Here is a 24,059-nt window from a genome sequence, read left to right as displayed (position 1 = left end):
GCCTATAGGTTTTTCATCCCATAGACATGTATATATATATAAGAAATAGATTTGCATCTTTCATCTCAATTTTTTCTAAAATCATTGTTAGAACTCATTTTGAACATATATAGATACCTAGTTCAAACAAAGTGTCTGTAATTACCGTAATTCATGGTCAGATCTATTTAAGAGTTGTAATAATACATCTAACCTAGTTCAAATTTTTGTTATTACCTATTAAATTTGTATATAACTTCATTTTTATAAATAATAACATGCAGTATATATATTATAAGCTGTTTAGTGGTTTTAATTAAAGATATAAATATTATTAATCTTATCTTTTCATTTTTTTTTTTATATAATAAACTTCAAGTCTCCTTTTTTTTCTTCTTATTTCTTCATACATTAATTCAAGCATCATTGTCCATATTGAAGTGCTCCAACTTGTAGAACACTTACTTTAATTTTTAAGATTATTTCTAATAGTTTACACTCAAATTAAACTATATTCATAAAACCCTATATTTTAGTACGTACACATATTTGATCTTTATTTTATTTTTTTTCTCACAGGTAATAGGAGTTGTGGAGTTCAAATATTTTCTTTGAAATGGCATGCCAAAATATCAATAAACATAAGGAGTTTTACTAATCATGATCGCATATATATAGAGGTAAACCCATCATCATAAGTATCAGAATTATGTTAATTACTGTATACGTAAGTTGGGAATGCCCAATTATATTGAGTTTGTAATTAGTTGATTAGTATGTTAAATAACTTTATAGTTAGATTGTATTCTTTGTAAGAGTTTAAGGACTATTTTAACATTTGTTAATAATATACAAAATGGGTAGATGGCACCCTAGGAGCCATTACTTTTTTCTCAAACGGTTTCTCAAATCTTTAAACCTAAGATTCAGAATCTTGTAGATTTCTTATGGTATCAGAGCAAGATCTTCAAGAACAAGGAGAATCAGAAGATATTGAGACAACATCTTCTTCTTCAGGTACTGATTCTTCTTCGCCTTCTTCGAATTCTTCTTCAACAAGTATTTCGAGTAAAGAGGAGATTCAAGAAACTGTCATAATGATGGGAAAGAAAAAACGTGACAAAGATACAATGACTATTCATAACTCAGATAATCCAGGAGGGATTATCTGCACCACAATCTTCAATGGTTCAAACTATATAGGCTGGAGTAGTGGAATCCGACTAGCCCTTGAAGCAAAATCGAAATTAGGGCTTATTGATGGATCATGTATTGCTCCAACTGAACCAGAAGAGTTTGATAAGTGGAGGAAGGTCGACTGCTTGGTCCGCTCATGGATCCTTAATACTGTTACTGATGAAATTAAAGGTAATTACTCTTCTACTACAACTGCATTAGATCTTTGGAATGATATTCAAGAAAGATATCAAGAGAATAATGGTCCTCAAGCTTTTCAAATTCAAAAGGGGATTAGTAATCTGCGTCAAGGACCATTAATATTAGAGAAATATTTCTCTAAAATCAAGAAAATATGGGATGAACTTCTAGTATTGGAACCTCTTCCATTTGTGATTGTGAACCAAGAAGTACTTGCTGCTGCAAAATGACAAAATTAGTCATTCAACAAGATACATCAAACAAGTTGACACAGTTCTTGATGGGTCTAAATGAGTATTATGACAATGCTAGACAACAGATTCTTCTGATGGATCCAAAACCTAGCATTAACAAAGTATATGCTATGTTGCTAAGTATTGAGAGACAAAGAGAAGTTCAATCATTAATGATTAATCAAAATGAGAATTTCGCTATGCTTTTGAAGGATAACATAGAGCAACAAAGAGGACAGAAAACTGGAAAATTCAATAGAGGAAAAGGAGGAAGACAATCTATGGGAAGAGGTAACAACAAAGGAAGTTCTTCTAGAGATGTATTGTACTTATTGTAGAACTGAAGGACACAATCAAGATGGTTGTTTCAAGTTGAATGGGTATCCAGATTGGTGGAAGGGAAATAGAGATCAAAAGGTAAAAAATGTGGCTAATATGGCAGACACTCCATTCTCCAATTATGAAGAACAACCAGAATCCTCTGAAAAATCATCTATCAAAATCAGCAAAGTTGAAATTGCTGCTGCCTTCAAAGAAATGATGAAAGATCTTCTTGCAGAAGGAAAAGGTAAAGAACATTACTATGAAGGTACACAAATTTCTCCTAATATAACTTCTAATTTTAATGGTGCTTGTAGTCTTAATGTTCATGATATTTTTAAAAATGAACCTATTTGGATTATTGACAGTGGAGCTAGTTGTCATATATGCTCAAATATGAATAGAATGATTGAAATTAGGAATGTTGCTAATATACCTTTATTTTTACCTGATGGAACAACCAAACATGTGAAACAAATAGGAAATGTAATACTTTCTGATAAATTGAAACTTCTTGATGTTATGCTTGTTCCAGACTTTAAATACAACCTAATTTCAGTATCTAAACTTGCTAAGACAAATCATATTAGATGTCAATTTTCGCCTACTGGTTGTATATTGCAGGATCTTAAGGACAACAGCACCATAGGAACTGGAGAACTATCTCAAAACTTGTACTTGTTTGAAAATGTAGGATCTAAATCCGGGTTAAAAAATACTTTACTAAATAGTTGTACTGATTTCAAATTACTGCATAGGAGACTTGGACACCTTTCTGATGTAGCATTAAAACATGTCTTTTCTTTTAATAAAGATGATATTGTTCATTGTGATGTTTGTCCTGTCTCTAAATTGAAACGGTTGCCTTTTAGTAGTAGTATTTCTAAAACCACACACTGTTTTGAAATTGTTCATATGGATGTTTGGGGTCCATACAAAGAAAATTCACTTATAAATTGTCCTTTTATGTTAACCATTGTTGATGATTATAGTAGATTCACATGGACTTACATGATTAAATGCAAAAATCTTGTTATCCAAACATTTATTGAATTCTATGCCATGATCAAAACTCAATTCAATTTGGCTGTCAAAATTATTAGGACAGATAATGGTAGTGAGTTTGTTAATAACGAATGTCAATCTTTTTTAAAGAAAAATGGGATTTTACATCAAAAATCGTGTGTCTACACACCCCAACAAAATGGGGTGGTAGAAAGAAAACACCAACATCTTCTTCAAGTAGCTCGGTCATGTATGTTTCAGGCCAAAATGCCTAAAATATTCTGGCCATTTTCAATATTAATGGCAACCCATGTTATTAACAGAATTCCTTCCAAAATTTTAGAATGGGATAGTCCATATCACATTCTTTATAAACAAAAACCAGATTATTCTAATTTGAGAGTTTTTGGATGTTTATGTTATATCAAAAATAATTTTTCAAATAAAACAAAGTTTGAACCAAGGGGGTAAAAGTGTGTCTTCTTAGGTTATCCTTCAGGACAAAAAGGATTCAGGGTTTTTGATTTAAAACAAGAAACTATTATTGTTTCAAGAGATGTTGTTTTTCATGAAAATATTTTCCCTTTTCACAAATCTAAAGTTAAAGAAAAAAATTCTTTTAATCATGATGTTGGTACTAACCAAACTGTTTTTGATTTGTATAATTCTAAAACTGATTCTGAAACTGATTCTGAAACTGATTCTGATAATGATACTTACACATATAACATTTTAGAAGAGTCACAAACAGAAAATTAAAATAGTTTTGAACCCCAAAGTGAAAACACTCATTTTCAAGAACAATCTGAAAATTCTCAAACTTCTTTTTCACAAGATGAAACTTCTTTTTCCCAAGATGAACATGTAAAAGTGGGAAGACAAAGAAAACCACCAGTATGGTGTAATGACTATGTGATGAGTTCAAATATTGATTCATCTACAAAAAATAAAAAACATATACTCCTAATACTTTTCCTTACACATTCAAATGCCAAAAAGAAAATTATCTAGAATTTTTAGGTAATATTTCTACTATTAAAGAGCCTCAAACATACATAGAGGCTTCAAAATTTAATCATTGGCAGCAAGCCATGAAAGAGGAGTTAACTGCTCTTCAAGAAAATAAAACTTGGATTTTAACTTCTCTTCCAAAGAGAAAAAAGTCAATTGGATGCAGGTGGGTATTCAAAACTAAATTGGAACCAGATGGATCAGTAGCAAAATATAAAGCTCGATTGGTGGCAAAAGGATACAACCAAAAGAATGGAGTTGACTTTCACGATAGTTTCTCTCCGGTAGCCAAAACGGTAACTGTTCGGTTATTTCTTGCTTTAACTGCTGCTAACAAATGGTTTTACAACAATTTGATGTAAATAACGCATTTCTCCATGGTAATCTTAATGAGGATGTTTATATGATTCCTCCAGAAGGTTATACCGAAGCTAAAACAGGTCAAGTATGTAAGCTTAAAAAGAGTCTTTATGGTTTAAAACAAGCATCTAGACAATGGAATTTAGAATTTACAAATTGTCTTACAAATTATGATTTCATATAATCTGTTCATGATAATTGCTTGTTTACAATGAAAACCAATGATTTCTTTTTAGTTTTATTAGTTTATGTTGACGATATTCTAATTGCAGGAGACAATTTATATCAAATTAATTGTGTGAAACATTTACTTGACAAAAGGTTCACAATTAAAGACCTAGGAAATGCTAAGTATTTCTTAGGATTAGAAATATATCGTACTGATGCTGGAATATATGTTAATCAACGAAAATATGTTTTAGATATTCTTGCTGACACAGGATTAACAGGTTGTAAACCTACTGTAATTCCTATGACAAAGGGGATTAAATTGAATGAAAAAAACAGTACTGTGATATCTGAACCCGAGAGGTTCAGACAGCTTATTGGGCGTTTGATTTATCTTAGTTTTACGCGACCCGACATTGGTTTTAGCGTACAACAGTTAAACCAATACATGAATCAACCCTTACAAATTCACTGGGATGCAGCCCTTCAGGTTGTGCGATACCTGAAAGGGACTCCTAGTTTGGGGTTGTTTTATCCTTGTGTATCTAACAATCTACTTGAGAGTTTTTCAGACGCAGATTGGGCTACTTGCACTGATAGCCGACGATCAGTCACAGGTTATTGTATCAAGTATGGTGATGCACTAATATCTTGGAAGACAAAGAAACAAAACACTGTCTCTCGATCATCAGCTGAAGCAGAATATCGAAATATGGCTACAACAGTTTGTGAGCTCAAATGGATTTCATTTTTACTACAAGACATGAATGTTTCACTTAAGTTACCAATTCCGCTGCGGTGTGATAATCAAGCGGCGATACATATCGCTGAAAATCCAGTTTTTCATGAACGTACAAAGCATCTAGACATAGACTGTCATCTTGTACGTGATCATTTCAAGCAAGGTTTTATTCTTCCTCAACATGTATATTCAAAGGTACAAGAAGCCGATATTTTTACCAAACCATTGGATTCCGGCCCTTTTTATCTACTTCGGAACAAGATGAATCTTAAAGATCTACATCTTGAGGAGGGGATATCAGAATTATGTTAATTACTGTATATGTAAGTTGGGAATGCCCAATTATATTGAGTTTGTAATTAGTTGATTAGTATGTTAAATAACTTTATAGTTAGATTGTATTCTTTGTAAGAGTTTAAGGACTATTTTAACATTTGTTAATAATATACAAAAAGGGGTAGATGGCACCCTAGGAGCCATTACTTTTTTCTCAAACGGTTTCTCAAATCTCTAAACCTAAGATTCAGAATCTTGTAGATTTCTTAGGAGTTTTATTTTTTAATTTCTTGTATCTAGCTAGCATGACCTACTATTGCCATAATCTCTTGGGGTTACATGAAAATGTAAAACAATCATTAACTAATTAGGGTTACGAGTTCTCACTAGCTAGCTCATGCTGCAGAATGACCGAATGAGATATATAATTGTAGCTAAGAAATGAAGTTAATTATTAGGGCAATGGATGGTTCTTTTGGTACCCAATCAAGAATCCCCACAATTATATAAGTTAGGGAAAGGGATCGAAATCATCCCTTCAATGTCGACCCATGCACAATATTAATTATCAAATATATATATAGCCAAATTAACATCAATTAAAACACCAAAGTTGACCAAATTAGTAAACCTAGCTAGTTAATTAGCTAGGTACGTAGATGCTCCTTGCGGGATTTGTCAAAAGAAAAATGTGTGGGGCATGTTACGCATGTAGCTAGTACGTACGTAACGTACTGTCTGTCTAAGATCACGATATTAATTTCTATAGTTCATGGCCGCCATGCTCGTCTAAATTATTATTATTATTATTATTATTTATCCACACAGAAAGAAAGAGAAAGAGAGATAGAGCTGGGTATTGTTTTTTTTACTAGTAAAAAAAGTAACATTTAAGGGCGGTTTTAACCGCCGTTATTGCATAGTTTACCGCTGTTAAAAGATAATTACGGCGGTAAAATTACCGTAGTCAACCGTCGTTAATAGTTCTGCCGTTAAAGAGATTGTGACAATTAAGGGCGGTAAATTTACCGTAGTTAATAGTTTTTAACTGCGGTTTATAAACCGAAGTTAATAGTCTCTAACTGCGGTTTATAAAACTGCGGTTTATAAAACTGTAATTATTAGTCTCTAACTGCGGTTTATAAGACCGTAGTTAATAGTCTCTAACCGCGGTTCCTAAAACCGTAGTAAATTGTTATTTTTAAAGGCGGGATTTTTACCGCAAGTAATAATTTCTAATTGCGGTTTAAAAACCGCAGTTAATAGTAATTATAAAGGCGGTATAAGAACGATAGTTAATAGTCATTTGGCTATAAAGGCGGTATAAAAACCGTAGTTAATAGTTAGTTGACTATATATAAAGGCGGTATTTTTACCGCAAGTAATAGTCTTTAACTCCGGTTTAAAAACCGTAGTTAATAGTTAGTATAGGGCGGTATTTTTAACGCATATTCTTTAACTTATTATTCAAAATAATATTATATAATTAACTCTCAATATTTATAATATAATATTATCTAAAAATATAATTATATTCAAATATAATTACATCAAAATATAATTATATAGTATTCAAAATCATACAAAATAAACACTAATATATCAATAAAAAATACTTCAATCTCTTTCATTCTTCATCAGTACCTATAAAACGTTGAAATAAAAAATTATTAATTAGCAACCAATTACCATTCAACCATTACTAAATTAATTAAAATGATTTTACTACACAATAAAAAATAAAAAGGAATAATAATTAAAACATACGTAACATCATTTTCTATCAACTATAATCAATTAATAGTCACAATTAATCCAAATAAATGTTCATTAACTAAATAAAACTAAAATTCTAATAGTGAGTATAACATTCACTATTAACATTATGTCCAAAAAAATAGCAATTTAAAACTAAAATAAATGGTGACTTCAAAATAAAACAAAGTTATTTTTAACCTTATATAAATGCTATTTTCAACTTCAAACAAATATTATTTTTAAATCTAACACAATTACAATTATCAGCCTAAAATTATGTTTATTTTCAACCTCTAAAGGTTATTTTCAATCTAATAAAATAATCATATCAACATTTAAAAACATATATATAGCCTAAAATAATATTTATTTTCAACCTAATACAAATATATTTATAAAACAAAATGAATATATTTTTAAAATAAAGGTCATTAACATAAACAATTTAGGTAAATAATTAATCTAACCTTGATTAAAATTGGAAGTGGATGTGGTAGGTGTCTCCATAAGCGGAAATTGACTCATCAAATAATTTAGCTTATCTTGCATCCTTGCATGGTTAGCCTTCATGATATCTTGATTGAATAGAATTCCTCATAGTACTGGGCCTTATATCTCTTCCCATGCCGGTTACATGACCATGTATTTGTGGTCCAAAACTTCTTTCAACCAACTCAATGGTTGAAATCATAGGATCTTCTGCTACGATCGTGCACATCGTATCCTTCAAAAAATTATACTCACAACATGAATTAAGTATTATAAAAATATAAAAAATATAAAAATTAAAATATTATAATACTTACATATTTTTCTTGTGTATCAAGATAATTGTATTGTCTTTTTTTCTTCGACTCTCTAAGAATAGTTGTTGATAACTAGGAGCTTGTCCATTTTTTATTTCCTATAAATATTAAAAAAACACAAAATCAATTTTATGTTGTAGATAATCTAAAAAACAAATATAATGTCTTACCATTTCATATTCAAGTTGTGGAATGGACTTGCTTCCGGTTCGATGCACCATACTCTTAAATTTGTTATTGTTTGAATTTGTTTTGCTTTTTTTCTGCGATTAATATAATTTAGAAAATATAAATATTTAAATTACAAAACAATATATATAACAAAAAGAAATGAGATAAGATTACTTAACCTTGTAATCTTCGCTTAAAAAGTGATGGGTTACAAGTCATTGCCAATCTTCCTTTTTCAATTCCAGGTGGAACATTTTGTAGAATTGTGCCACGTCTTCTATCACATTTCTTTACATATTGTGTATACAATAAACATCTCCAATCTCTCCATCTCTTTTGCATGTGTTGAAAGATATCCTTACGATATTCATCAATATCATCACTATAGAATTTTTCATAGAACAAAAAAAAAATGTTTCAATAAAAATATTTGATATATTCTAAAAATAAATTTAACTCACCTTTATTAACGCCCACATGTGTTCTCTATCATTTTCACTAATGTATTTTCATGCTAGAACCTTAATGGGACAAATTGTGGGATCTCGAACAATCATGCCTAAATGACGCAAAAATTTATCTTGATTGTTTCCAATAGGACGTCTTCTCTTACTATTAAATATTATTGGAAGCCTCTCTCCCGGCCTCAATTTACACACAAAAATGTTTTTGTTTTTTCGTCGTGTGTTTTTTGTTGTACATGCTTCAATATAAGAACAATTATTAGCAACATAACATCTAAATCAACTTTAAATTAGTTTACATACCTTGATTTGATGGAGAATCATGATGTGATGGAGGCTCAAGAGCATCTTCTCGTACATTCAAAATGGGCGTGGGCGTGGGCGTGGGCGTCGGCGTCGGCGTCGGCGTCGCACGTAACCTCTTATTAACTATCATCCCTATGAAACCTGGGGCTACAATATTATTGTCTTTTTTCTTAACCATTATTCCTATAACAAAACAATAAAAAAATATGACCAATTATTTTAATCAAAGTTTAAATTTTTTAATGTAATACATTAATCTTATAAAATCTAACATTCACAAGTTATGAATATTGGTTCAAAAAATGGAATTCTCACATTTGGATACAATGAACGATGATGACTATTTCTTTAAAAAGAGAAAAAATATGAAAAAAGATAAAAGTAAAAAATTATTAATGAAAAAAAATATATTTTTTGAATTATACTTAGTCATCCATACTAATTACTTTCAAAATTTTCACACTTAAATAAATATCACCCAAAAAAATACATGTAATAATCTAATTTGAGAGTTCATACTAACCTGATAATGTTTCCCTTTATTTATCCTTCTCTTGAAATTACACTAGGCCAAAATAGATCCTGAATAAATAAGGAGAAAAATGATGAAACGAATTTAGCCCTTAAACAAATATGAAGCAAAAAATGAGGGAATAAATTTATCCCTTCAACATTAAGCAATTATTTCAAATTTATAATAAGGACAACCAGTTTAGTTTGAAAGGTATATATGAAATTTATAAATAAAGTTAATTATATTCAATGACTCCATTTTTGGACCCCTTATATTCTTATATCTATATTCAAATTTTTAGCAAAGAATTTCTTAATAAATAAATGCATCCTCACAAACTTACAAATAATCATGATGAAGAAAGGTAAAATCTAAAAATAATCATTATGAACAAAAATGTACTATACTTACTTACAGTTATGCACCTCTGAAATCTTCTTCTCGAATGTACTCAAGGAACAGGGTGAAGCGCGAGAAAGCGCAAAAGAAAATGGTGCATCTCTGAAATTTCTTCTCGAATGTACTTAGGGGGAGCAGCAGGGTGAAGCGCGAAAAGAGAAGAGAAAGCGCGAAAGAGAATGGGGAAGGTAGGTAGTGGGTAAAGTAGCAAGTGCATACCATGAGTAGGTTAAGCTCCGCACAAAGAGGATGGTGAAACCGTGGAGAAGGAAATGGAGGAATAAATCTAATTTCTTAATATTTTATAATTTTATATAATTAAAAATTACATAATATTAAATGCAATAATTTTAAATTATATTTATAAATTTACACATTATATAATTAAAAATATTGTATGCATTTCATTTTTTAAATAATTCTTATATTTATTTTTTTTATAAATATTTAAAAATTATAAAAATTATTTTATTTTATCAACTTATAATTACAAATATTATAAAAAAATACACACTAATATTATTAAGAATTAAGCAAACAACAATTTTAAATACCTTTGTGTTTAAAATAAATTCAAAAACAAATACATTTTCAATATATATATATATATATATATATATATATATATATATATATATATATATATATATATATATATATATATATATATATATATATATATATATATATATATATATATATATATATATATATATATATATATATATATATATGATAAGATACTTTAACTAGATATTTAATATTTCATTTTTATTAATAAATATATTAGTCATATGTATACTTGTAACTAGTTTAAAATTTTTAATATTTTTAATTAATATAATATATACACACTATTTCAGAAATTTAATTAGAATATAAGTTTAAATAATAATATGTCTTAAATAACTATTTATCTCCATTAATCAATAAAAAAAAATAATTTTACAATATCAAATCTCTATTAAACATATTTTAGGAATAATACAATAACTAATTATTTATATTTTTAGAATTTATTTAATTAAATAGATAATAGTGCATACCTCAATATTAAATATTATATGAGTTTACACAAAATAATAAAGAATTTATTTTAATATATATACAAGTATTTTAGATTTAAATTTTGATTAAAATGATAAAGTTTATTGTCACTTCAAATGTATAAATAATATATATATATATATATATAAAATATTATATTTTCATAATATTATTTGTAAATGTGATTAAAATTTACCTTACATGAATTAATCTTAAATAAATAATATATATATATATATATATAATTGTGATAATTACATGAACTAATCTTAAATAAAAATAAAAAATCTTTTATATAATTGTGATGCACTGAATAAATTAATAATCATTATGATATTTGTTATATATATAAATATAATAATTAATAATGATTATGAGAAAGAAAAATATTAATTATATTTTTAATATTATATATAAACTAAATTTATATAAAATTATGAAACTAAATTTATTTTAAATTTAATCGATATAATATTAAATTTATTTTAAATTTTAAATTCTTAATATTATTAATTAATATATATATATATCATTATTTTAGTAATTTAATTAGAGTGTAAGTTTAAAAATAATACAACAAAATAGTCTTGATTAAGAGTGAGCATTCTAAGAGAATTTGAACTATCTGAATTTCGAACTATCTGCATTGAGTTTGAGTCAGAACTATACGAGTTCGAGTCTTGAACTATCCAATCCCGAACTATTAGAATTTTTTCGTACGAATACAAATAATTCAAATTATCCTAAATATTTTGCACAATGCAATAATCACTATTAAAAATATTAAAGAAATTAATATGTCAAAACACCACATATTTCAAATATAATGATCCACACAATTATAAATTAGTCAAAATCAAAAATATTATATAAAGAATGTAAATAGGGATGGCAATGGGGCGGTTCGGGTCGGGGAATGCATTTACCGTCCCCGCACCGTTTTAATTTCGGAGAATTTTTTAATACCATCCCCGCCCCGTTCGGTTTTTTTCGGTTTCGGGGAATCCCGCGGGGCACCGTTAATAATTATTTTTATTTAAAATAAAATTATATAAACAAGTTTTTTAATATAATATATATTATAATATATTAAACTTTATATTATTATAAAGAAATAACATTATTACTCTTATAAAATATAGTGAATAAATAAATATATTGATAATTTAATATATTTAATTATGTTTATGGTGTTCGGGGCAGATTCGGGGTGAAATTGGGGGGGGGGCGGGGGACACAAATATCATCCCCGCTCCATTCCCATTCGGTTTCGGGGAAAAACCATCCCAAACGGGGCAATTCGGTTCGGTTTTCGCGGGGCAGTTTCAAATTGCCATCCCTAAATGTAAAAAGTCACGTGCATCTTTTAAAAAAAAAAAAAAAAAAAAATGACTTGTCAATTGGTTGTGAACAGCACTCACTTTTAATTTCGGATAATTTGGATATCCAAAAATATTTTTTTAATTCCGAATACTATCCGAATCTTTGAAAAAAAAAATCGGATAAGGACTTGGATAGGGGATTTTATGCTCACTCTTAGTCTTGATAATATCAAATCTCCATTAAAATTGTTTACAGGGGATTTTATGCTCACTCTTCAATATCAAATCTCCATTAAAATTGTTTTTAGATGTAAATGAGATAAAAATGACTAATTCTCCATATTTTTAGAATTTATTTCACTTCAAAATATAATGCGATGAATGAATTAGTCAATTAGTTAATAAGCGATTAAGTAAGAGAGAGAAAAATATAAGTAAGATTTAATATTATATTTAGTATTATTTATAAATTAAATGAATATAAAATTAAGAATTTTAATTTAATTTAAATTTAACCGATATAATAGGTTAATATTTAAATTTATAATAATATATATAATTATTGATTCCATTACTTTTTAGTAACTTATATTCTAATTAATTTCCAGAAATAATCTTATTTAACTTCCTAAAATCAAGTTAACATTTATTTTCAAATTTTATATATATATTAATTGAGTATTTAATATCTCATTTTTATTAATAAATATATTAGTCATATATATACTTAGGTTTAAAAGTTTTAGCATTGTTAATATATATATATATATATATTATTTAATGAATTTAATTAGAAAATAAATTTAAATAATAATACTACAAAAATGTTAAGTAAATAATTAATAAAAAAATTATCTCCATTAATAAATAAGAAAATAATCTTTACAATATCAAATCTTCGTTAAATATATTTTAGAAATCTAAATTAGATAAAATGATAAGTTATATATATATATATATATATATATTATTTTATAAAAGTAATTAAGATTTAAATTTTGATTAAAATGATAAAAAGTACATGTCAATTAAAATATATGATAAATAAATAATTAATAACAATTAATCTCCATTAATCAATAAGAAAATAATCTTGACTATAACAAATCTCCATTCAAATGAGATAAAATGACTAATTCTTCATATTTTTAGAATTTATTTGATTTGAAAATATAATATTTGTGATGAATTAGTCAATTATTTTATTTAGTAATTAATTATAAGAGAGAAAAATATTAATAAAATTTAATATTTTTTTAGTATTATTTATAAACTAAATCAAGATGTGTAGAATATACAGTTTTATATAAAATTATGCATAAACTAAATTATTGAATCAATAAATTTTTTTAATTTTTTTAATGTATAAATTTATAATAATGAAAAATTTGACAAGTTACTGTTTTATAAAAATATTTTCTTATATTCTATTATTTTTCAGAAATAATGCAAAGACTATTTACATTTAAAAGTCTCTTTAATATTGTTAGTTAAATAATAATTTAGAATATAATTACATATCAAATATCCATCAAACTTATTTTAAAATTTTAAATAAAATAAAAATAACTACTTCTCCATATTTTTAAAATTTATTTTACTTAAAAATATAATAGTGCTATGAAATAGTCAAAGAATGAGTTATTATTATTTTTAATATTATTTATAAATTAAATACAAAATTTAGAATATAAAGTCTTATTATAATATTTAATTATCTTCGTCCTTCATCCTTTAATAATATTTTTTTTTCTCTTTCTTCATTGTTAATTAATCTAATAAGGTAGGTTTATTGAAATAAAATAATGTTTTAGTATGTATTTGATAAAATTGTGCATAAACTAAATTATTAACTTAATAAAGTTTTTAATTTTTTAAAAAAATGGACATTATAGATTTATAAAAATATTTTCTTATATTCTTATTAAATTCCTTAAATAATGAAAAGACTATTTCCATTTACATTTAAAAGTCTTAATATTGTTAATTAATAATAAGTCAATTATTTTAGAATTTATTTTACTTAATAATATAATAGTGTGATGAATTAATCAATTATTTAATTAGTGATTAATTATGAGAGAGAAATATTTTATTAAGATTTAATATTATTTTTAGTATTATTTATAAGTTAAATCAGATTTTTTAGGATATATATTTATATATAAATATGAGATCTCAATTTCGTTATCTTAGTCCTTCAATTTCTTTGCTTTTTTTCCATTGTTAATTCATCTAATAAGTAATAAGGTAGTTCTTCAATTTTTTGCTTCTTCTTTTTTCATTGTTAATTCATCTAATAAGGTAGTCCTTCAATTTCTTTGTTTTTTTTCATTGTTAATTCATCTAATAAGTTAATAAGTTATGTTTATTGAACTTATTTTATAAGAAAATATTTTATTATGTATTTGATGAAATTATGCATACACTATTACAGACTCAATAACTGTTTTATTTATTTTTTAATTTTTTTAATGTATGAATTTATAATAATGAAAAATTTGACAAGTTACTGTTTTATAAAAATATTTTCTTATATTCTATTATTTTCAGATGTGTTGCAAAGACTATTTACATTTAAAAGTCTCTTTAATATTGTTAATTAAATAATGATTTAGAATATAATTACATATCAAATATCCATCAAACTTATTTTAAAAATTTTAATGAAATAAAAATAACTACTTTTCCATAATTTTAGAATTTATTTTACTTAAAAATATAATAGTGCAATATAATAGTGCGATGAAATAGTCAAAGAATGAGTTTATTATTATTTATAAATTAAATAAAGTTTTTAGAATATAAAATTATAAATAAATATAAAGTCTTAGTATAATATTTAACATTATAGATTCATACAAATATTTTCTTATATTCTTATTAAATTCCTGAAATAATGAAAAGACTATTTCCATTTACATTTACGTTTAAAAGTTTTAATATTGTTAATTAATAATAAGTCATTATTTTAGAATTTATTTTACTTAAAAATATAATAGTGGGATGAATTAATCAATTATTTAATTAGTGATTAATTAGGAGAGAGAAATATTTTAACAAGATTTAATATTATTTTTAGTATTATTTATAAGTTAAATCAGATTTTTTAAGATATATAGTTATATATAAATATGAAATCTCAATATAATATTTCTTAGTCTTTCAATTTCTTTTCTTTACTTCTTTTTTCATTGTTAATTCATCTAATAAGGTAGTCCTTCAATTTCTTTGCTTCTTTTTTCATTGTTAATTCATCTAATAAGGTAGTCCTTCAATTTCAATGTTTTTTTTCATTGTTAATTCATCTAATAAGTTATGTTTATTGAACTTGTTTTATAAGAAAATATTTTATATTGTATTTGATGAAATTATGCATAAACTATTACAGACTCAATAACTGTTTTATTTATTTTTTTAACATTAGACAAATTATAGTTTTATGAAAATATTTTCTTATTAAATTTAATTGTTCTTTAATTCTATTATTTCAAATGTGTTTGTAGTTTTTTTGGGAGAGAATGACACCAGATAAAAAAATGGATGAATTTTACCATTAATGGTCGAAATACAGAAGAATATATGCAAGGAATTGAAGCGTTTTTAGACTATGCATATGAGAAAACGGGTGTAACAACTCAAATTCGATGTCCATGTGTTAAATGTTGTAATGCTAGTTTCGGGGATAGAAATTTTGTAACATCACACTTGATAGTACGGGGAATACTTCCGAATTATACATTTTGGTATCATCATGGAGAAAGGACAGAGGATCATAATTTGGAAGATGATAATAATGAAGAATATGATAACGAAGATGATAATAATAATGAAGAAGATGTCATTGATGACGAAAAAGATGATAATGATGATGATTACATGGAAGATATTTTAAATGATTTATATCCACATTTCGACGCTTCAAACCGCGATCTTAATAATAATGAAGAACCGCATGAGGATGCAAAAAAGTTTTACAGATTGTTAAATGATTCGAAAGAACCTTTATATCAAGAATCAAGGATTTCAAATAAGTCTTTTAGCATGTTGTTAAAATTGTTGAAGGAAAAAATATTACCAGAAAATGCTAATCTCCCGGATTCATATTATGAGGCTAAGAAGTTCATTAGAGATACCGGTCTATCTTATAAAAGTATAGATGCGTGTAAAAATAATTGTATGTTATTTTGGAAAGATCGTGAGAATTTACAATCTTGTGAAGTGTGTGGAATATCTAGGTGGAAGAATGAGAATGGAAAAAATCTAGTTAAGGCCAACGGAAAAAATATTCCGAATAAGATATTACGTTATTTTCCCCTAATACCAAGACTACAAAGGTTATTTTTGTGTTCAAAAACAGCTCCTTCAATGAGATGGCATAGTGATACAAGAATTAATGATGGAATTTTAAGGCATCCAGCTGATTCTATGACATGGAAATCGTTTGATGAAAAATATAAAGATTTTTCTTCAGAGCCTCGTAATGTGAGACTTGGTCTCGCAAGTGATGGGTTTCAACCATTTACAAATGGGTAAACATCATATAGTATTTAGCCTGTGATAATTATTCCTTATAATTTATCACCAATGATATGTATGAATTCGTCTAATTTCATATTATCTATGGTCATTCCAGGCCCAGAGAGTCCTGGAGATACAATTGATATATTTCTACAACCGTTGATAGATGAATTGAGCGAGTTGTGGAACATTGGAGTAGTTACATTTGATGCATCAATTTCTCAACATTTTACTTTGCGTGCTGCTTTATTATGGACAATTAATGATTTTCCGGCTTATGCAAACTTATCTGGATGGAGTACAAAAGGAAAATTAGCTTGTCCATGTTGTAATAAGGACACTTTATCAATGAGATTGCAAAATGGTGGTAAAGAGTGTTATATGTGTCATCGACGTTTTCTTCCATTGGACCATAAATGGCGTGCAAATAAAAACTTGTTTGATGGTAAAGCTGAAAAGAGATTGCCACCTAAATCTTTTTCAGGAAAAGATATTTTAAGTCAAGTTCAGGATTTGGAAGACATAATTTTAAGTAGGGATATTACTAAGAAGACAAGATTATATCATGAGAAACGAGGCGATAATTGGAATAAGAAGAGTATATTTTTGAGTTACCTTATTGGGAATCATTATTATTACGACATAATTTGGATGTGATGCATATTGAAAAGAATATTTGCGATAGCATTCTTGGAATAATTATGAATCTTCAAGGCAAGACTAAAGATAATCTTAAAACGCGTCTCGATTTACAACTCTTGAATATAAGACCTGAATTACATCCTATTGATATCGGAGGTGTTCTTCAGATTCCAGTTGCTCCTTATATGTTATCCTCCGATGAAAAAAAACAACTTTGTTTATTTCTTAAACAATTAAAAATGCCTGAAGGTTTTTGTTCAAACCTTGCACCTTGTATAAATGTTGATGATAAAAAGTTTTCGGGTTTAAAGAGTCATGATTGTCACATCTTACTAGAATATCTTATTCCTCTTGCAACACGTGGATTAACTTTGGAACCAATATATGAAGCTCTTGTTGAGCTATCAATGTTTTTTTCTAAGTTATGTTCAAAATCACTCAAGATGGAGGACTTGAAACAACTTGAAACACAAATTCCTATCACACTTTGTAAGTTGGAAAAAATATTTCCACCCTCATTTTTTGATATCATGGTACATTTACCAATTCATTTAGCAACGGAAGCTATACTTGGGGGACCTGTTCAATATAGATGGATGTATCCAATTGAACAATATATGGGTACATTGAAATCATATGTTCGAAACCAATCCCATCCCGAGGCTTCAATTGTTGAGAGTTATCTCACAAATGAGTGTATCAGTTTATGCTCAAGATATTTTGACACATCAGATTGTGGATTAACTGAAAACAAAACTTCTCTTTCTATATTCCTTTCCATAGAAGATTTATCAGGAGGAGTAGGAATTAATTTGGATCGTGTTGATCGAAAATTGGCTCGTATATACGTATTAAAAAATTGTGAAGAAGTTGAACCATTTTACAAGTATGTATTTTTTTAATTAACTTATCTAATATTCTCTATACATATTTTTCAATTATGATGAAATTTAATTTTTTCTGTGTAGTGAGTATTTGCAAAAACGTATTTCTAGTGGAATGGTTTTGTCCGAAGAGGAATGGGATACCCAATATATTAATTGGTTCAAAACAAAAGTGAGTGATAATTTTTATGAACTTGTTAATATATTTAAAATAATTATATTTTAGATTTAATATTTGTCTTTAATTTTTTTAATTTGATAGGTCGAAGAGTTGTACCGAGAAGAAAAAAGTCAGAGAATGGAAGATTTATTATCTTTGGCACGGGGTCCTTTGGAGTATGCAAAAACATTAGTATGTTGTAAAGTAAATGGGTATAAATTCAACACAGAAGAGCACGATGAAGGCTTAACGACACAAAATAGTGATATTTATGTGGTTGGGAACAATGGCATAAAAACTATTGACTATTATGGAGTGTTGACACATATTATTGAATTGCAATATCTTGGTGGAAATCGTATTGTGCTCTTCAAATGTAGGTGGTTTGATGTTGAAACGGAAAGGGGAATCAAAGAAGATAAATATGGTTTTGTGAGTATCAATTGTCAAAGAATGCTGAAATCTAATGAACCTTTCGTTTTAGCCACTCAAGCAAAACAAGTGTTTTATGTTAAAGATAATACCTCAAAAGGTTGGCATATTGTTACAAAAACAAATCCACGATACTCATATCTCTAATTTATTTTTAGAAAGGATGAAAATGCAATAAAATTCAAGTATTCATAAATAAAGTTCTTTAATTGATAATAAAAATTTGTTTATGTTTAAATATTTTTTAATTTATCTTTAATTATTATTAACAAGTTTTATGTAATATTATTAGGTTACACTTTAAATTTAAATTTGACTCTTTATATTTTTTCAATAAATTAAATATTAAATTTAAATTAGTTTTATAATTTTATATAGATTTAATTTAAAAGTAATACTAAAATTAATATAATCTAGAAATAAAATTTTATATTAAATAATATAACAATAATTAAATTATTTACAAATCTATATATAACTAATGACGCTTAATTTAAAATGTTGAAGGTGCACAAGACGCTCTTTCCACAATAATCCACAAATCAAATCATTTTTCTTTCCTAATTTAATTATTTTCTCTCTCCTAATATATATATATATACATTTATTTCATAATATATATATATATATATATTTTTCTTCTTTAATATAATTATTATTTTCCTTTATTTTATATGAGTTTCTATCCCCTATCATAATTATATTTCCATAATTACTAATTTATCAATAATATAATCCACAAATTAAGTCATTTCTCTTTCTTAATTTAATTATTTTCTCTCTCCTAATATATATATATACATTTATTTCATAAATATATATATATATATATTTCTCTTCCGTAATATAATTATTATTTTTCTCATTTTATATGAGTTTCTCTCTCCTATCATATTTATATTTTCATAATTACTAATTTATCTCTAATATATTTCCTAATTAATTTCTGTTTTTATTTTCTCTCTCATTATATATATATAATTAATTAATTTTGTATAGCTAATAATTAATTTATTTTTTATTTTATCACTTTTTTTATTTATATATTAAGTTTCCTTACTAAGTAATGAAAAATATTTTTTAAATTATTACGAAAATAAATGTAAGGTGACATCAACGCTCTCACCACAGCTCACATAGACTTATTATATTTTTTTAACATTTTATAACTGTTTCTCTCTTATTATAATTACCATAATTATTAATTTATCTTTACTAATTCATTTTTATTTTATTTTATTAATTTCTCTTTCCTAATTATTATTTTTATTATTTTATCTTAATATAAAAAACGTTCAATTTAATAAATGAAAAATTAGAAATAAATAAGAGAAAAAAGTTAAATTTAATAAATGATAAATTAATGGGAATTTAACATAAATAAGAGAAAAATAATAAAAATATTTATGAACTTTTTCTTTCTCACATTTTCATTTTTTACTTTTCCATTTCTCATCTATTCATTTTTTTACTTAGGATTTTTCTTTCTCACATTTTCATTTTTTACTTTTCCGGGCGATACACTATCATTATCATGCACTAGATGAGCGATCTTCGATCCGCAGACCATTATCATGCACTAGATGAGCGATCTTCGATCCGCAGACCATTATCATGCACTAGATGAGCGATCTTCGATCCGCAGGCGCTAGGGACAGCTTCAACGTTGAGGATTTTGAACTGGAGCGGATAAAATTTAAAAGCAATTTCACTCTCTCCTTGGTAAACTTTTTATTCCTTCTCTTTTTCAAAAAAAAAATAAACAACATATATCTTATGAACCCTAAACTATTTATCTTTTAAATGAAAAATTAGAAATAAATAAGAGAAAAACGTTAAATTTAATAAATGATAAATTAATGAGAATTAAACATAAATAAGAGAAAAATAATACAAATATTTGTGAATTTTTTCATTCTCACATTTTCATTTTTTACTTTTCCGTTTCTCATCTATTCATTTTCTTACTTAGGATTTTGTAAGTTTCTCATCTATTCATTTTTTTACTTAGGATTTTGGACGGGCAAGACACTATCATTATCATGCACTAGATGAGCTCACGCTGAGTGACAACTTCAACGTTGAGATTTTTGAACTGGAGCGGATAAATTTTAAAAGCAATTTCACTCTCTCCTCTACCTGTGGTAAGTTTTCTATTCCTTCTCTTTTTTAAAAAAATAAACAACATATATCTTATGAACCCTAAACTATTTATCTTTTACGGTTATGAGGATACAATGCTAACGGGAGAATGGTCTCATTGGCCTTTTGTGTTAAATCTAACCTTTGACAGTTGCCAATTTCGAACCTTTTGTGTTAAATCTAACCTCTGACCAGTTGCCAATTTCGAATTGGAGCTGATGGATTTCGAAGATTTCACTCCCTCTTTAGACCACGTGAACAACACCTCTCTTCACAATCATTCACAAATCAAGTCATTTTTCTTTCCTAATTTAATTATTTTAATTATTTTCTCTCTCCTAATATATATATATATATATATTTCTCTTCTTTAATATAATTATTATTTTCCTTATTTTATATGAGTTTCTCTCTCTCATTGTATGTATATATATAATTAATTAATTTTGTATAGCTAATAATTAATTTATTTTTTATTTTATCACTTTTTCATTTATATATTAAGTTTCCTTCTTAAGTAATGAAAATTATTTATTTAAAATTATTAGTTTCCATATTTATTAAATTAATTTTAAAAAAATAGTTAAAATATATATATTTATTTTCTCCTCATATTTATTATGTATAAATATATATATAATTTATCTCTCATAATTAATTTGTGTATTTTATCTCTTACAGTATATATAATATATTATGACGAAAATAAATGTAGGGTGACATCCACTTTCTCACCACAGTTCACATATGCTTATTATATTTTTTAAACATTTTATAATTGTTTCTCTTTTATCATATTAAGGAAGAAGAAAATAAAAAACTAATTAATTATTAGAGTTATGAAATATATATATAGGATGAGAAAGAAAGTATAAAAGGAAATTAATTAAGAAAGATATATTATTAATATGAAAAAAGAATGAATATTTAATATTTAAGATGGAAAAATTTGTAATTTTAGTGTGAGTTTAATCAATCATATTAAACGTCATTATATATATTATTATTATTATTATATCATAAATATTTATATAAAAAATTAAAAAATATTTAATATTAAATATAAGTTTATATAAAATTAATAAATAAAAATAATATATATAAGAGATATAATAATAAAAAAAATATAATTAAGAAAGAAAAATTAATAAAATAAAATAAAATTTAATTAGGAAATATAAATTAATAATTATAGTAAGAGAAATAAATTAATAATTATATATAGGTAATTATGATAAGAGAGAGAAATTCTTATAAAATGTGTAGAAATATGTTTAATATTGATTTTTAAAATTTTATTTTTTAAATAAATATAAAATTTATTTTTAAGACAATATATTTTTTATTATTATTATAAAATTAATGATAAAATATAATATTTATATATATATATATAATTAATTTGTGTATTTTATCTCTCTTCGAAAATAAAAAATTAATTAATTATTAGAGTTATGAAATATATATATATATGAGTAATGATAGGGGGAGCGAAAGTTTTGCAGCGAATGTGTAGCGAACTTATGTGGAATGGTGACTAGGCGGATGACTAATTATAACTTTAAATGTTTATTTATCTCTCTCATGTTTATTAATAATTTCTCTCTCTTCCCTTTATTAATAATTTATTTTTTTATCTCTTTAATCTTATATATTTATATATTTTATTATTTACCATTTTTATTTATAAAAAATTAGAATAAAAATAGGAACAATAATAAATCAAATAAATAAATAATAAAATAAATATAAAAATTCTTAACTTTTTTAATTAATTATTTCTTTTCTCTATTAAAATATATATATATATGGTTAATAATTTATTTATTTATTTATTTTTAAAATAAGTTATAATAACAAAAAATATGAATTTGTTGTTTTTAAAATAAATTATAATAAAAAAAAGAATTTGTTGTTTTTAAAATAAATTATAATAAAAAAATAAGAATTTGTTACATCTAACTCAAATTATCCACTATTACTATTTAACCTAAATAAAAAAAAAAAACTTTATAATAAGAGTTAATATAAAAGAATATAATATATAAACGTTTGAGTTAATTGATTAAATTTAAAATATATATTATAAAAAATAAAAAAATATAGAGGGTGTCAAAAATAATTAATTAAAAAATATAAAAAAATTATATTTAATTTTTTATTCTCTTAAATATATATTTATCAAATATAATATATATTTTTGCTATTTTTTTATTTGATTTATTATTGTTCCTATTAATATTTAAAATAAATTATTAATAAAGATTAAAGATATAAAATATAAATTATTAAGTAGGAGAAGAGAGAGAAATTATTAATAAACATGAGAGAGATAAATAAACATTTAAAGTTATAATTAGTCATCCGCCTAGTCACCATTCCACATCAGTTCGATACACATTCGCTGAAAAACTTTCGCTCCCCCTATCATTACTCTATATATATATATGATGAGAAAGAAAATAAAAAAGGAAATTAATTAGGAAAGATATATTATTAATATGAAAGAGTAATGAATATTTAATATTTAAGATGGAGAAATTTGTAACTTTAGTATGAGTTTAATCAATCATATTAAACGTCATTATATATATTATTATTATTATTATATCATAAATATTTATATAAAAAAAATAAATAAATATTTAATATTAAATATAAGTTTATATAAAATTAATGAATATAAATAATATATATAAGAGATATAATAAAAAAAAATTAATAAAATAAAATTTAATTTAATTAGGAAAGTTAAATTAATAATTACAGTAAATAAATTAGTAATTATGTATAGGTAATTATGATAGGAGAGAGAAATTCTTATAAAATGTGTAGAAATATGGTAAATGTATATGAACTCAGGTAATATTTAATATTGGTTATTAAAATTTTATTTTTTAAATAATTTTTTATTTTATTTTTTAAATAAATATAAAATTTATTTGTAAGACAATATAATTTTTTTTTGTATTATTATAAAATTAATGATAAAATATAAAATATAATATATATATATAGA

At 25.0% G+C, this 24,059-nt stretch overlaps 1 protein-coding gene across 1 annotated transcript; it reads left to right on the top strand.

Annotated features, from left to right (window-relative positions):
• The first annotated feature begins 16,882 nt into the window (after window positions 1-16,882).
• LOC124925022 lies at window positions 16,883-19,045 on the top strand. Its single transcript, XM_047464998.1, has 5 exons — window positions 16,883-17,378; window positions 17,495-17,911; window positions 17,978-18,308; window positions 18,391-18,478; window positions 18,569-19,045. The coding sequence occupies exons 1-5, from the start codon at window positions 16,883-16,885 to the stop codon at window positions 19,043-19,045; spliced, it is 1,809 nt and encodes a 602-aa protein (XP_047320954.1).
• Window positions 19,046-24,059: the final 5,014 nt, after the last annotated feature.

The sequence above is a fragment of the Impatiens glandulifera genome, chromosome 2 (assembly GCF_907164915.1).
Source record: "Impatiens glandulifera chromosome 2, dImpGla2.1, whole genome shotgun sequence".
In the NCBI taxonomy this organism is placed as follows: domain Eukaryota; kingdom Viridiplantae; phylum Streptophyta; class Magnoliopsida; order Ericales; family Balsaminaceae; genus Impatiens; species Impatiens glandulifera.
This window is presented reverse-complemented; position numbering and strand designations above follow the sequence as displayed.

Coding starts and splice junctions, on each gene's coding strand:
- LOC124925022 (XM_047464998.1), top strand. CDS start 16,883: ATGGTCATTCCAGGCCCAGAGAGTCCTGGAGATACAATTGATATATTT. Junction 17,912..17,977: donor ACAAATTCCTATCACACTTT/GTAAGTTGGAAA, acceptor CAATTCATTTAG/CAACGGAAGCTATACTTGGG. Junction 18,309..18,390: donor GAAGTTGAACCATTTTACAA/GTATGTATTTTT, acceptor TTTTCTGTGTAG/TGAGTATTTGCAAAAACGTA.